The sequence below is a fragment of the Macaca fascicularis genome, chromosome 4, assembly GCF_037993035.2.
Source record: "Macaca fascicularis isolate 582-1 chromosome 4, T2T-MFA8v1.1".
Classification (NCBI taxonomy): Eukaryota; Metazoa; Chordata; class Mammalia; order Primates; family Cercopithecidae; genus Macaca; species Macaca fascicularis.
This window is the reverse complement of record NC_088378.1, coordinates 104,109,278-104,125,646: the sequence shown is the minus strand read 5'-3', so window position 1 is coordinate 104,125,646 and position 16,369 is coordinate 104,109,278. Positions and strand designations below refer to the sequence as shown.

Sequence of the window (16,369 nt, the reverse complement as noted above, 5' to 3'; positions counted from 1 at the left end):
AAGACAAATTTCCTATGCAGTGTTTTTAATAGCAGCAGAATTTAAAGTGGAGTGAGTCCGTATGTATTGCTTGCCATGTCTGAACTGAATGTGAGATATCAAAAGATGACAGTTATATGAGGGAATGTGTGGTCATCAAGGTATTAATTTACTGTTATCACACGCCAGTAATCCCTGCCCGTAAATCCTAACAAGACAATAGCATTTTTATTCTTAAATCTTCTAAAATTTGGCTTTCAGGTAATATTTACTTTGTATTTATATGATAGCTGTATTTTAGGTATCTTAAATAACTGTATCTTGTAAGTCTTTGCAAAGTACAATACAATTGGTATGCTACAGAACAAAAGTACAAATTGATAGTTTATGTATTCATGTTTGTTGTTTAAGGTTTACAACCTTATGTCTTGAAAATATTTGATAAAAATGACTTGTTGTGTTATAGGCAAACCTGGAAAAAGTCAAACATGTTCTTGAAGATTTTTCCATTTTAGAAAAGCTTTTCAGGAAGACATAATCTATTACACATATATCTTTTAACCAAAATGTTTAATTGGAATACATTTTGGAAATCTGCCGTTCCTCTCTACACATTAACATTGGTGATTTATGTTGTAAAGAAAGACAAAGAGCATCAAATGTGCTTTACTGTAGAAACTAGACTTCAGAGTGGCCATGAGACAGGATTTTTAGCATGTACACAGGGTACTGCTGCTCTCTTCTTGATTAATCTGGATTATTTAAATTACCTTGTTGCTAAGATATTGTAATGAGGGACAAGAAGAAAATTATTCTGGACTTCCTATCTTATTTCATTAGATTTGATTTTAATAATTTTAAATGTTTGATTTTTCAAATGCTGGATTCTTCAGTGTGACAAAAGAGAATTATTTCAACTGTCTCTTCCTAGTCTGATATCTGAGGCCAGCCATGATTTTCCCCTTCAGTCAGAAACTGAATACCTGTCTCGTCAACTTTTAGAATATGGCGGTATTAGGCAGTCCTAGCAGTGGTCATGATATAATGATTGGAAGTAGTCTTTTCTTATTTTTACTTTATTTTTTTTTAACTTTTATTCTAGGTTTAGGGGTACATGTGCAGGTTTTAGTTATATAGGTAAATTGCATGTCACAAGGGTTTGGTGTACAGATTATTTTGTCATCCAAGTAATAAGCATAATATTACCTGATAGTTTTTTGATCCTGTCCCTCCTCCCATCCTCCACCCTGAAGTAGGTCCCAGTGTCTGTTGTTCCTTTCTTTGTGTTCATGTATTCTCAATGTTTAGCTCACACCTATAAGTGAGAGCATGCATTATTTAGTTTTCTGTTTCTGCATTAGTTCACCTAGGATAATGATCTCCAGCTCCATCCATGTTGCTGCAGAGGACATAATCTCATTCTTATTTATGGCTGTATAGTATTCCATGTGTCTATGTACCACATTTTCTTTATCCAGACTACTGTTGATGGACATTTAGGTTGATTCCATGTCTTTGCTATTGTGAACAGTGCTGCAGTGAACATATGTGTGGATATGTATTTATGGTAGAATAATTTTTATTCCCTTGGCCATATACCCAATAGTAGGATTGTTGGGTCAAATGGTAATTCTGTTTTAAGTTATTTGAGAAATCGCCAAACTGCTTTCCACAATGACTGGACTAATTTACATTCCTGCCAGCAGTGTATATGTGTTCCCTTTTCTCCACAGCATTACCAGCATCTGTTATTTTAAAAAAATTTTTTAATGATAGGTACCCTGACTAGTGTGAGATGGTGTCTCATTGTGGTTTTGATTTGCAGTTCTCTAATAATTAGTGATGTTGAGCATTTTTTCATATACTTGTTGGCTACGTGTAGTGATGTTGAGCATTTTTTCATATACTTGTTGGCTACGTGTATGTTTTCTTTTGAAAAGTGCTTATGTCCTTGCCAGTTTTTTAATGGGGTTGTTTTTTGCTTGTTAATTTGTTTAAGTTCCTTGTAGATTCTGAATATTAGACCTTTGTCGGACGCATATTTTGCAAATATTTTCTCCCGTTCTGTAGGTTTTCTGTTTACTGTTGATAGTTTCTTTGGCTGTGCAGAAGCTCTTTAGCTTAATGAGGTCCCGTTTGTCAATTTTTGTTTTTGTTGCAATTGCTTTCGGTGTGGAAGTAGTCTTTTGATAGGCTTTGCCTACCTTGATTTACTGGTGATAGTATTGGGTTTAAATGTACAATGTAATGGAATAAAACACAGCACCTAGATATTTAAAAAAAATTTTTTAAAAACCTTGAATCTATGTGTGTGTGTGTGTGTCTGTATCTTTATTAGGGAATTGCATGTTTTCAGGTTTTTTGGAACCTTCATAATGGCAGTGTATATGCAAAGATTTTCTTTATTCCATCTCAGTTTGTTTTGTGCTGCTGTAACAGAATAGCACAGACTCATTTAGAAACAAAAGAAGTTTATTTGCTCATGGTTCTGGAAGCTGAGATGTCCAAGAGGACAGCTCCAGCATTTGGTGAGGTCCATCATGCTGTATCATCCCATGGTTGGAAGTTGGAAGGGCAAGAGAGCACTCGAACAAGAGGGGACCGAAATTGTTTTTGTAACAAACTCATTCCCTTGATAACTAACCTATGCCTGTGGTAATGATTTTAATCTGTTCATGAGAGTAGAGCCCTTCTGACCTAATCTTCTCTTACTAGGCTCCACCTTTCAAAACTGTTACATTGGGATTAAATTTCCAACATGTGAACTTTGGGTGACACATTCCAACAACAGCATCTCCTGAGTCTGTATTTTTAGTTATTATTACTCATCTAGGACTAGGAAAATACGTACTTACTTCCTGTCATTTTACACAAAAATCTGTAAAAATAATTTTATTTTTTTTTAAATTTATTTATTTATTTTTTTTTGAGACGGAGTCTCGCTCTGTCGCCCAGGCTGGAGTGCAGTGGCGCGATCTCGGCTCACTGCAAGCTCCGCCTCCCGGGTTCACGCCATTCTCCTGCCTCAGCCTCCCGAGTAGCTGGGACTACAGACGCCCGCCACCGCGCCCGGCTAATTTTTTTTTGTATTTTTAGTAGAGACGGGGTTTCACCGTGGTCTCGATCTCCTGACCTTGTGATCTGCCCGCCTCGGAATAATTTTAAATATAAATAAGAAATAACTTTCAATTTTTGTTAGAAAGTCTTTCAAGAAAACTATATAGAAAATTAATAACTCTTAATGGATATTAAGCTCTAAAAGGTTAAGTACTTGTTACTCTATCTAGAATTTTAGGAAGTTTCCTTACCTATGTAGTTTGTGCTTTGGTGTATTTATCCTTAAATGTTTTAAAAATAAAAAAGAGGTTAATTTCTTATGTTTACAATTATCAATGAAGAAGAGTATCATTTGAATTTAATCTTTGTGGCTTTCACTAATATATATATGAAGACGTATATAATGTATATACTATGAAGGCATAGAAGAGTAATCTCTAAAATCACCTTTGCCACACATTGATGCGTTCAGATTATGGCCTCCACAAGATTCGATAATGGAGGGATACAAAGTAGATTTTAAAGTGATCAGTCCTTTTGCTTTTTTTTTTGATTTGTGGGACAAATTTTTTTGATTTGTGGGACAACCTTTCAGGTGCCAACTCTAAGGATAATTCATGTCTGAATTGTTGAAATCCATCTAGAATAGCCAACTCTAATTGGAATAATGGGGTTTAGGGCATAAACATTTCTCATTCATAATTTGACCCATTGTAGGAGCAAAGGAGCAGACTGTCTTTAGAGCAGTGTTTCTCAACCTACCACTCTGCTAAGAAATACATTTTACATTATGATCCAGATTTGTGCTCACATGTGTGTACAAATGTGCAAAACAACAATCTAGGAATATTTACCTTTCTTTTATGCAGTGTACTCTATTTTCTATTCTGTATCATTTTTATATGCCAAAAAAAAATGTTTAGTTGTGGCCTGTAAAATAGATTTCAAAAACTGCTAGTGGGCCCCACCTGCAATTTGATAAGCTGTTTAGGGTTTCCCTTATTCTTGCCTTAGTGTTTCTCTTTACTTTGCACAGCTATACATATGTTCTCATTTATATAGTTTCCTATGGAAATGGTTGATCACTACCCATTTAAATTGAAATGTTAGGAACATGAGAAGCTTTTAGAACACAGAGACATGTGTGAACATCTGGAAAGAAAGATATTTTCCAAATTGTTTGCAGTATTTCTGGGGGTGGGGGGTCGGGATTACCAGAGGACCTCTGCATTGCTCGATTTGGCTTTTTCTTTCCTTTTCAAACCATGACAGATAGTTTCATACTCAGCAGTATTTTAAAAGGTAGTTCTAATTTGGTGACAGACGCCTTATAAACCAGAGTTTTTATTTGAATTTTTTATAAAGATCCTTTTTAGCCTGAAGAGGTTCCAAAGTCTTAGGTCATAGAAAATAAATAGGAAGGAATTCCTCACAAGTTTAGTTTGTTTTATGCTTTTTTCCGTGGAAGAAGATGCAGTAAAATACACCCCCCCCCCCAAAAAAAAAAAAAAAAAAAAAAAAAAGAATGCTAAATTTGGAGTGGCAGAAAATAAGAATTTTAGTTCCTGTATTCCTATTTGGCACATAACATCTGAGCCTCAGTTAATTTGCAGAATGAATGTGTGTTTGGCCAGATTATCTAAGTTTATTTTCAACTTCAAAGTTTTCTGATTTTTAAGCCAAAGCAAAATAGGGATTAGACTTAAGTACCTACTTAAAGACTACTTTAAGACACTCTCCAGAGTATTATAGGCTGTGATGTAACCATATGAAGACCTACCCCAGGAAGCTGCTAGGATCCTGCCCTGGAATATTTGAAGTTTGCATGCTCGTGGCCACACGATCCTCAGATTCCCTTGCAGATTTGATTATTTATAATAACAGATTGAGTAATCAGTTGAAAAGAATTCCTTACTTCATGACTACAGGGAATATTTTTCTTGAAATTATTTTGAAATCCTTTTGATAAGCAAGATAAGTCTGAACCTGTATTAGAGATTGAAAAGTGAAAGCATAGAGAATGTGAAATGGATTATATTAAACTTCTGAAAAGTATATATTGTTACAGGTGGCTAATTCTGTATTTGAGAGAGTTATTAAAGACTTGACAGCTGGTAATAGTAGGCTAGTTGATTAAACAATTCTAAGGGAGAGTATAGTGATTAAAAAACAAATAAGGATAGATACATGTTTTTAGAAGTTAACATATCTCTAGTAGCTAACAGAAAATGAACTCATATAACTAAGTTGTGAATTCTTTAGGTAGTTGTAGAAGAAATGATCTTGAAATGGTTTGACAAATGAATTGGTGTTTTCTTTCTTTATTTATTTCGTTTTGAGAGACAGTGTCTTACTCTGTCGCCCAGGCTGGAACTGCAGTGGTGCAATCATAGCTCACTGCAGCCTCGACATCTTGGGCTCAAACAATCCTTGAGCCTCAGCCTCCCGAGTAGCTGAGACTACAGGTGTGCACCACCACACCCAGCTCATTTCTTCATTTTTTGTAGAGACAGAGTCTTGCTATGTTGCCCAGGCTGGACTCAAACTCCTGGGCTGAAGGGGATCTTCCCACCTTGTCCTCCTAAAGTGCTGGTATTACAAGTGTGAGCCACTGTACTCAACTGAAAGTTTTATTTTCTTAGTTTATTAGAAGTAGGCTTTAGAATTGATAATCCAGTAAGTGTAGGTTTTTTCATTCTGTCCTATACAGTGTTTTTTGTGAGAAAGTAAGTTTGGAATGTGTAACTGTGACTTGGGCTCCTGAGAACTAGAAGAATATTATATTTAAAAAGTAATTAATAATGTAGATTCAGGAAGAAAGTATATCAAATACCATTTCATTAGACTTTTCTTGGCAGTTGTGTCTCATGTATCATACAGTGTGTGGATGATGGGTTAACAGTGTGCTCATGAAGACTCTGAGGCCTCTCCAGTCTCAGCTAACAGGATGTATTAGTCCGTTTTCATGCCGCGGATAAAGACATTACCTGAGACTGGGCAATTTACAGAAGAAAGAGGTTTAATTGGACTCACAGGTCCGTGTGGTTGGGGAGGCCTCACAATCATGACAGAAGGCAAGGAAGAGCAAGTCACATCTTACGTGTATGGCAGCAGGCAAGGAGAGCTTGTGTAGGGAAACTCCCCCTTAACATAAACAAATAGCACAGGAAAGACCTGCCCCCATGATTTAATTATCTCCCACTGGATCCCTCCCATAACACATGGGAATTATGGGAGCTACAAGATGAGATTTGGGTGGAGACACAGAATGAAACTGTATCATAGGAGTACATTAGTAGTAGCCAGGAAATAATATGAAATGCATTTCTTCAAAATGTGTAATTTCATATAAAAGATGGGAATTATGGGATCTACAAGATGAAATTTGAGTGGGGACACAGAAGTACATTAATAGTGTCTAGGAACTAATATGAAATGTGTTTCTTTAAATTGTGTAATTTCATATGAAAGAGCTAGTAGTTAAGGACAATTAAGAGTTAAATTGTTTTATTCACAATTTTGGGGTCCCAATATGTAAGGACTGTCATTGCAACTTCAACAGTCATGTTTACTTGTTTTTTTATATAATGAACAATATTCTAGGTTTTATTATACTGTGTTTCATTTACTTTTTTACACTGTTTATCAAAAACGTGTAATTAATTGGGGCTTAAAATTTTGTTAAATTTACTTAAGAAAAATTAATAAATCCAATTATTTACTTTAAAGCTGCAGAAGAAAGAAGAACAGCAACTGGAGCCTAAAAAAAGTACCAGCCCTAAAAAAGCTGCGGAGCCCACTGTGGATCTTTTAGGACTTGGTAAGTGATAAAAAATAAAAGGTCGCTGCTAGAGTTACAAAACAATTGAAACTTTTACTTGGAGTGAATATAATGGCTTTATCTTCAGTATGCCAAAACGTACCTGTTAACTGAATTTGAAAATGGTATGATTAGTTTGCTAACTTCCCACAAAAAGGAAATCTTTAATAAGGGAGCTGGTGTCTGTCAGCACTGTCTTCACTGAAATACAAGTAATGAGTTCCTTGGGGAAAAGAAGATATCACAGTAATCTTAAAAGGCTTGGTAGATGTGACATTTTAGTGCTTACAATGAAGAGTGGATTATTTTCTCTTCTCTGTCTCTCGAATTTTCAGTTTTGTGGGGGATTTTTCCCCTTAACAAAATAATTCTAGGGTAGCCTTATTGTAAAATGTGTTGGTTTAAAATAAAATTTAATTTTGGTTAACTGAAGCAACACATTTTGCATCCAAATCTAGTGACTAGATTCATATAACTTATTCAATGATAATGAGAAGTGCTCGTTTTAATTTAACGTCCTGTTTGTTCTCATGGCTGAAAGGTATATGTAGTCTGTGTGGTAAGTAAGCAGGCCTTCATTCAAGGGGTGTTTATATTGTGCTTATCTACAAATATTGTTAGCTTCCCTCTCTCTCTCTTTTTTTTTTTTTTTACATTTTTTTCTTCTAAATGAATTGGCTTGATAAAAGGTTACTTTTAGTAATATCTGAGCCTTGGCATAGGAATAATTTCAGTCTTTCTCTTTGTTTAGTTTGGAGAAAGATTGAGAAGGAAAAGAGTAAAAGGCAGTTAGTTGGAATAGTTGAACTTCATATACTGCTTTCCAAAAAATTGATCCTAGTTGTTATTGAGTAAATTGTTGTCTGTTTTAAGAATTATAGCTGAATGTTTTATTCATTTCTTAGGAAGCTGGTACATCATACAAATATACTCCCTGGAGGTACAATTCTTCTATGATGGTAAAAAGTTGTATATTAGAAATATAAAAAATAACTGTAATTTTGAAAATAAGGCTTCAGTCCAGGGGCTCTAAATACAATTATGTTGAATTGTAGTCCTCATAATTTCTTGTTTTATTTCCTTTACTGTAAATGAGAGAAAAAGAAAAAAAATTATTACTAAAGTAAAAAAATATCTTAGTAAAACTGTATTATATCTTTGTCTTCACTGCAGCTTCCTTTTTCAGTCTGCATTGCCTGGTTTATTAGTTTATAACTTAGAAATATAAAATATAATCTAGGCCTGATTCTTATCTTACACACTCATTCCATTCAACAAATAGCTACTGTCTACTGTGTGTCAAGGTACCATTGTAGACACTAAGGAGATAGATCTGAAAGAGGACAGACTACAACTCCTAACTTCTGGGGCTTTAATTTCATCTGGAGAGACAGTGAATAAACAATTAAATAAAATATATCGTAGGTTATAGGTGGTAAGTACTATAGATGAAAGAAAACAGAAATGGATGGTTGTAATTTTAAATAGGGTGGACAGGGAGGCATTCACAGATGTCTTATTGGAGCAAAGGCGTGAAGAATGTCTGGATATCTGGATCTGTAAGCAAGAGCATTCTGAGAAGAACACAGCAGATGGAAAGGCTCTTCAGTAGGAGCCTACTTGAAGTGTGCAAGGACCAGCAAGGATGACAATGTGGCTAAAGTGGAATGATCTGGGGGGAGAATAGTAACAGAGGAAACAAGGAAGGAAGGGGTAGGGAGGGTGCAAGCTGACTATAACAGGACTTGGTTTTAACTCTGAGTGACCTGGAAACACATTGGAGGAATTTGCTGAAAAGAAATAATCTGACTGTAGTATTTAAAGAATTATTGTGGTGGTTGTGCTGAGACTAGATTATCGTAGGGCAAGGTGGGCAGGAAAGGGTTTTTTTAAGGATGACATTACAAGATGTTTAGTGTTAGAAATGAACTCTAGAGAGGTAAATCTGATACTTTCAGGACAAGGACAAATTGCTCTAGCAGTGTCCTTGAATAGCCCGGAGTGAATGGCATCTAGTCGACAAACAGTATGAGTGGCCTTTGAGATATTCCATTATTGTTGGAATGATACTGCATAGTAAATAAGCCTAGGTTTCAACAGCTTACAACATTAAACATCTGTTTCTCTCTTTCTGTGGGTCAGCTAGGGCAGCTCTACTATAACTTCATTTGATACATTTTCTACCTTCCTGATTATTGTGGGGCACTGTTTACCAGCCATTTCACTATTGCATATGTTTCCTTATCTTCTACCACCTTGTCTCAAAGTCAATGCCACAGATTTTAGGGTTCTGTTGTGGCAGCACCCCTCTTGTATCAGTTTCTAAAACAGTCACCTCTTGCTGTGCATGTTACATAGCAAACAACTCCAAAATTTCAGTGGCTTACATCAACTAACATTTATTTCTGTCACTCATGGGTTTGTAGGTCTGATGGGATGTTGCTCTTTTGGACAGTGGGACAGCTTCAGGAAACAGTGTCTTTAGGGGAGAACCAAAGTTCATTTAGCAGAAGTTAGGGACTGTTTGTGAAAAAAGATTAAGAATATATGGGGGATTTTGCAATGACTGATAGTGGGTTTTAGATCATTTGGTGAAAGAGTTCCACAGGTGGGAGGGGTGGGAGATGGGGTTAGAAAGAGGGCTGTCTTGCTGTGAGGGAGTTGTAGCAGCAGGAGAGGAAGTGTCTTACCCAGAGCACATACAGCTCTTCACATCTGCTGGTTATCAATTTCCTAAACTCTTTTAAAAAATATTTTCAGACTTTTTTTTAAAAAAAAGCTGTGTTAAAGCATAAAATTTGATGAATTCATGAAAGTCCAGGAGACTACAGAGAAATCAAAGGTCTCTTTCAGCTCAAAACAAACAGTGATTCTAAATGTGGATTGATGATTGGTGTCCACCTCGGGCCTCAGGCTCTTTATCTGCTCAGAAGCATGCCGCTGTCCTCTAATGGGACCCTGGTTTTCCCCTGTAAATTGAAAAACAGCGCAAATTGTAGGGGTGGGTGCCTTGAAGTATGATTTATGGTAATGCAAACATGACAGCATATCTCCGTATGAGTGAGACTAGAACAGACATTAACTTAAAACATTTCCAGAAAATATAGAGAAAAACTGCATAGCGATAGTTCAGTTACACAGCTATGGATCCTTGGGACTCATGCCTTCTTTATCACTCTTAACAGTTTCATAATAGCGTAATACTTAAGACTAGTTTTAAGAGATTTGATCTTTCCTTTAAATGGGACTTTAATGAACCTACTTTATTTTTTGTAACCCAGTAACTCAGGTAAAACCTTTCTTAAGCTCACTTTTCCTGATCATTCAAAGTTCAAACATAAAATGCTTTATATTATATATACTTTTTAGCAGAGGTTGTCCAATTTTTTCCAAGAAGGGCCAAATAGACATTATTTTTGGCTTTGCAGGCCTTATGATCTCTGTTGCAACTAGTCAACTCCCATTGTAGTATGCAAGTAGCCATAAACGAACATGTAAATGAATGAGCATGCTTATGTTCCGATCGATTTTAAAAACAGGCATGGGGCTAGGGTTTGCTCACCCCTGCTTTATGTTCCCGATAGTACCTACAAGAGCTGCCTCATATTTAGATATTAATTCGTGTTTGAAAGCTGTAGGACTACTGTTTATTATAGTACTTTACTCTCTAATACCACAAACAGGGTGAGATACTTGAGCTGCCTCCAGTCTTAGAAATTACCGAGGGCCTTTGGCCCATGTTGACTAAGTGCCAGATTGAATAATCTCTGAATGTACCAAATTTGAATCAAATACAGACATATGCTGACTTGAGTATGCACGTCCTATGTTAAAATAGAATTAAAATCAGCTTCTAGGGTTTGTGAGAAGAGTGCTCTTCGGGTCCCCTTACTTGGGAAGCTAGTTTAGGACTGTGAATTATACTGTTAGGCTAGTGTCTATTCTTTGTTGTTTATTAGTTTTAAAGATGATAAAAATTGACAGACTGCTTACCAATTGGTTAGGACAGTTCCCCCAGACTAATGCTTCTATTCAGTAGGGCTTATTTTTGGAGTGTGGGGGCGTAAGACCGCCTCTGAGAATAAAGTCTTCAAGGGCGAGCACATGCTTTGGGCATAAGGCTTGAGAAGAATTACTTATAACTGGCCTTGGATGTGACCCTAGAGGTTTCATTTCAACCTCCCGTTAACGGTTCCTGCAGGGGTTCTGTTTTGTGGCCATCTGTGTACCACATGCACACTGCAGAGCAGCCTGGTTCCTTGTCAGGAGGCGTTATCCACAGCCCTACCAGGAACAGAATTGTGTGTGTCAGGGGTGCACTGCCAAGGATGTCTGGGGTGACCTCATCCTGTCAGTGCCCCAGAAAGCATCTCACAAAGAATTGAGTCATGATCTTGGTGATGAAAATCTAGCTCAGGGGTGTACACTTGTGTTTCTGTTTTGGGGAAGTTGATGAGAAAAGTTTGCAAATTTTAGTTTCTCCATTCATGCTTGTGTTCAGGAAATAAAAGCTTTAACATATGACAGTGGTCAAGACAATGCTAGTGAAATTAAGCCATCAGTATATAACCCATTTTATTATTAGCAACACATACCCAGTTTTATATGAGAGAGATGAATACAGAAAGTACTCTACTTACCTTTCAGGCAGAAAATTCCTACAGAAAAAAATTCTAGCCATTTCTCAAAGCCGCCCATGTGCTATAAAGCAAATTTGGGAATGAACTGAGTAAAAGAATGCCAGATTTAGCAGCAGTGGTCCTGGTGATCCACAGTTCCCAGTGGACCTGGAAAGCTGCTGGTGTCCTACAGCTACCTATTTGACCAGATCCAGAGGACGTTTGTGTAGTTGTGTGCACATGCCCCTTTTCTTGGAGGAGGATTGAAGGTGGGGAGGACTATAGCAGAAGTGCCCAAGAAAATTTTATAGTCTCTTATGTTTTTCAGATATAGTTTAAAACCTGATAACAACTTGTATTGCCTCTGCTCAGAAAAGTATGCTCAGTGAACTATTGTTATGAACTATTATTATCCTTTCAAAAAGGAGGTCTTAGGGATTGGTTTATTCTTATGTAATCACACCTGCATAGGAAAGAAAATGCATTTACGTAAATATATTGGTGTAAGGTAACTAGCAGTGGGCAGATACTTGCAAGTGGTCCTGAGTCAGTACCAGGGCAGTCAGTGAACTGGCACCAGAAAGAGGTGCCGTTGGGGGAGTTGATGATATCACAGACTTTAGAAGAGAGCAAGAAGGGACGGCGTCTTGGAAACAGCACAGAACCTCCAGAGAATGTGCTGGGGGATAGGACAAAGAGGGGTAAAATTCAACTCTGAATGAGGCAACTTGAAACGACAAGTAACAGGAAGCCTGAAAATGGCTTGAACATAAGGACATCTAATTATCTCATTCAAAGAGAAATCTGGAGACAGGGTGGTTTGGGGCTGTGCAGCGGTGGAACAGTGAGTGCAGGGAGCCAGGTTCCTCTTTGCTTCTCCTCATTCTGCCACCCTCATCATAGTACTGGCTTTACTCTGGAGGCTCGTCCCCTTATGGCCAACACATGGATGGTGCAGCATCCTATCCTTATAGGACCATGCCTAAAGGATGGCTTTTCCTCACCAGTTTCTTTTCTCAGGAGGAAAAACTTGCCAGAAAATTCCCCAGCAGGATTCCCAGGGTACGCTTGGTCAGAATTGGATTGTATTACCTCACTCTAGTTGCAAGAGAGGCTAGGAAAATAGTATTCATCCTGTAGAGTGGAGTAGGCTTTGCCAGCAAGAAGCGCCCAGATGGGGCTTTGGTAGTCTGTGGTATCTGGCACACTTGCATTTCATCCTGACAGCAGCTCTTTAGGGTACACACCCACACACACTTTTTCCTTTTTTTTTTTTTAAATTAAACTAATAATAATAAAACAACTAATAAGCTAACAAAAACTAATTTCCAAGGCATTGCTGCTATACAATAGAATTAGCACTCAAACCTAGATCTGTTTAATGCCAAAGTCTAATTTCAGCTCTTAAGATGAACCAAAGCAAGGCATCTAACCCAAGTATTAAATTATCTTATTATGTTAATAATCAGATACTGCTAACTATATGCCAGGGGCTGTTTTGAGTGCTGACAGATATTTATTTATTGAATTTTTGCAACAGCTCTGAGATTGGTGAACTATTATTATTTCCCTGTTATAGATGAGAAAACTGAGGCACAGAGAGGTTAAGTGAATTGCACAAGGTCACACCGATGGTAGATTACAGAACTGGGATTTAGACTGAGTAGTCTGACTTCAGGGCTCATATTCTTAACACTGTGTTAAGCTGTGATAGAAAATAAAACTCTAACAGGTGAGATTATGCTACACAAAATAGACATTGGACCCATTCATCAAATCAATAGATGGCAGTATTAAGTCATGGGGGCGTGATCCTTGGTTTAGAGGTAGTACCTGTGTTTTGTCTGCCCTCTAGCAGCTTCGTCTGGGAAATGGAAATAGGAACTCTTCTGTAGCTGAGGGCCAGAATAAATGGTGTGCTTTATGTGAAGCACGTAGCACAGTAACTTGCACACAGTCCTGTACTGAGACTATAACCTGAACACCAGGTCATGGGGGATCACCAAGAGGTAGTACAGGCCTTTGAAGGAATGTGTGGAGAAGGGACTCAAAAATTATGCTGAGTAACACGGAGTAGGACTCCTGCTGGGTTATTCCTTGAATAGCCACTACCATTAGAGAGAAAGAGGGAGACAGAGGGAAACAGTGATTGCAAAGCATGGTCTGTGGCCTCTGATGGATTTGCAGCTGACTAAAAGAACTGAGGAAATTGGGTGGCCTCAGGAATCTAGTTTATCACTATTTTAAACATTTAGAAAGAAATTTGGTGTATACAATTTGGTTTCATATTTATATATTTCTTGTTTTTTGAGGCCATAAAATGGTGCAGTGATTTGATATATATTTATTTTTTAAGCAATCAGTTCTACAAAGCTTCCTCCTTATACCACTTCTCAGCTATTTCAGATAGCTCTAAATCAGTATGCGTGTGTGTGCGCACATATGTGCATGTGTGTGTGGTGTCTTCTGAAAGACAGTAGCACCATGGGGCTCTTCCCCTTACACAGCATCATAGTGCCTGTGCATAAGGGAATTCCCTGCTCAAAAGTTGGCTGGTTTGTAGAAATGTGTAGTAGATTTCCCTGCTGGTACAGTAGACTGGCAGTTTGGTAGTGGCTTGAAAAGGTAGGGCCAAATACAGCAAGAGGATTAGGATTCTCTTTTAAGACCATGTTAGTCATTTTAGCAAATTAGCCTAAATACTAACTATTTAACTGTATGAAAAATTAACTGAAAAAATAAATAGCTCCACTTAGCTCTCAGGCACACTTAAAAAAATTGAAAACAACATAAAGCTTAAAAATTTTAATATGCTTCAAATGGACATTTATGACTTGAATTTACTAAAATAAGACAGACATGAGTTGATTTTACAAATCAAGTCCTGTGTTTTAATATAAAGGAATTCCAAGTAATAATAAAAATTAAGGATAAAACTTTAGATGGTTTCTTGAGTAGAAAATAAAAAGGGTTCTTTCATCAGCGTGAAAATTTAGAAAGCTTTAAGGAGTTTTGCCATTAAAGAGAGAATCACTGAATATCATGGAAGCAGCCTTCTTTAAACAGTGCTGTTTCCACTTTAAATTCATCACTGCTTATGGTGACGCCTGACTAGTTATGGAAGAAGAATTAAATTTGGGAGTTTTCATTGTAGCAAGGGTGTACTAAAGGTATAAGGTTCATGCTCAGTCAAAAATGGTAATGGAAAACAGCCATTTACTTATCACATTCTTATCTGCCTTAAACTAGATTAATAATACATAAAATCTCATGTTGCTTTTTGACATTTTTTCTTATTTGTGCAAATAGATTATGACCAGCTAATGCCTCTGACATTCAAGTAAAGAATGAATTCAATTAATTATTGAGCACCAGCAGAGTTCATGGAACACTGGTAAACACCAGAAGATGCAGCTCTGTGTGTTTATAGTAGTGCCAGAAGGGGATGGGGTTGCCATCCAGAAACTGGAAGACAGAATTATCATTGAGGGAAAAGATGGGATTATCTAAGAGAACAGGTTATGAGAATTCAGTTTGAAATCTGGATTAATGCTAAAATTCCAATTTAAATTATATTTTCCTTAATTCAGAGGTTGATTTTTCTTGCTGCTGCTAGAGGAGAAGAAAATAAGTTTATTTTGTGCTATGCAAACTTATTTCAAGTATAATCTAATGTTTTATGGAGGTCACCTTTAGAGTGAATAACAGTTGGAAAAGATAAGCAGATACCCAGATAAATGCAGCTTTTAGAGCCGTACCTTTGTAGAGGATCTTATGATTTAAAACCCATCTGTATCCTGGCCGGGCGCGGTGGCTCAAGCCTGTAATCCCAGCACTTTGGGAGGCCGAGACGGGCGGATCACGAGGCCAGGAGATCGAGAGACGATCCCGGCTAACACGGTGAAACCCCGTCTCTACTAAAAAATACAAAAAAGAACTAGCCGGGCGAGGTGGCGGGCGCCTGTAGTCCCAGCTACTCGGGAGGCTGAGGCAGGAGAATGGCGTAAACCCGGGAGGCGGAGCTTGCAGTGAGCTGAGATCCGGCCACTGCACTCCAGCCTGGGTGACAGAGCAAGACTCCGTCTCAAAAAAAAAAAAAAAAAAAAAAAAAAAAACCCCATCTGTATCCTATCATAGGGCACACAAGTGCTATGTTAGGACAGTTGGAACAGATTAGTAGGAGGGTAAGATATGGCTCCCACCGGTGAGGTAGCAGGTAGAGTAGTCCTGTGAGGTGCTGTGACAACAGTGATGCACTGAGCTTTGGACATAGAGGCGTTGGAGACACATTTATGATTGAGAGAAAGAATTCCAGCCTCATTGTACTTGTTAACCTGGAAAAGGGAAGCCCTGGTGTAGGGATTCTAGTTAACAAGCAGTTGTAATCTCATAGGCAGATAGTTGCATGGAAGCTGTGTCTATGAAAACAGAGGAAGAGGAGCCAGTCCAGGATATTGGTAGCAATGGCTGGGGAGTCTTCAAGGAGAATGTGGCTCTAAACTCTTTAAGAGGCGATTTTCCAGGAGGAAGGATCAGCTGGGGCTAAATGTGCTGGTGGTAAGTAGGATGAGGACTGAAAAGGATTTGTAGCCAGGAAATTGCTGGTAATTTTCAAAAATAGTGTCATTATTTCACTTTTCTCCCACAAAAGTAGGATCACCTGAACTACTAATTGTTTTCCACCATGGCTCTGCTGTCACCAAGAAATCCTCCCATAACCTGTGTTTGGAAAGCATTTCAATTAATCATTTATTATTTGCTTTGCGCTAGGTATTAAATTAAGGAGGCAGCTGCACTCTTCCTGGTGACGAAGCAGGTGGGACTGTTCATGGGCTCTGGGCTATGAAAGTGGTGCCAGTGGGGAGTAAAGAGGCTTCTGGAGTACTGGGGCATG

General features: G+C 37.8%; 1 protein-coding gene across 8 annotated transcripts in view; it reads left to right on the top strand.

Annotated features, from left to right (window-relative positions):
* The window catches only part of SMAP1 (small ArfGAP 1), a 185,250-nt gene that overhangs the window by 153,929 nt on the left and 14,952 nt on the right, over positions 1-16,369 (top strand). For all 8 annotated transcript variants that reach the window (XM_074037695.1, XM_074037694.1, XM_005552591.4 and 5 more), the window contains one exon: positions 6,766-6,856. In XM_074037695.1, the coding sequence (XP_073893796.1) occupies positions 6,766-6,856 (91 nt within the window). The remainder of the gene's footprint in view (positions 1-6,765; positions 6,857-16,369) is intronic.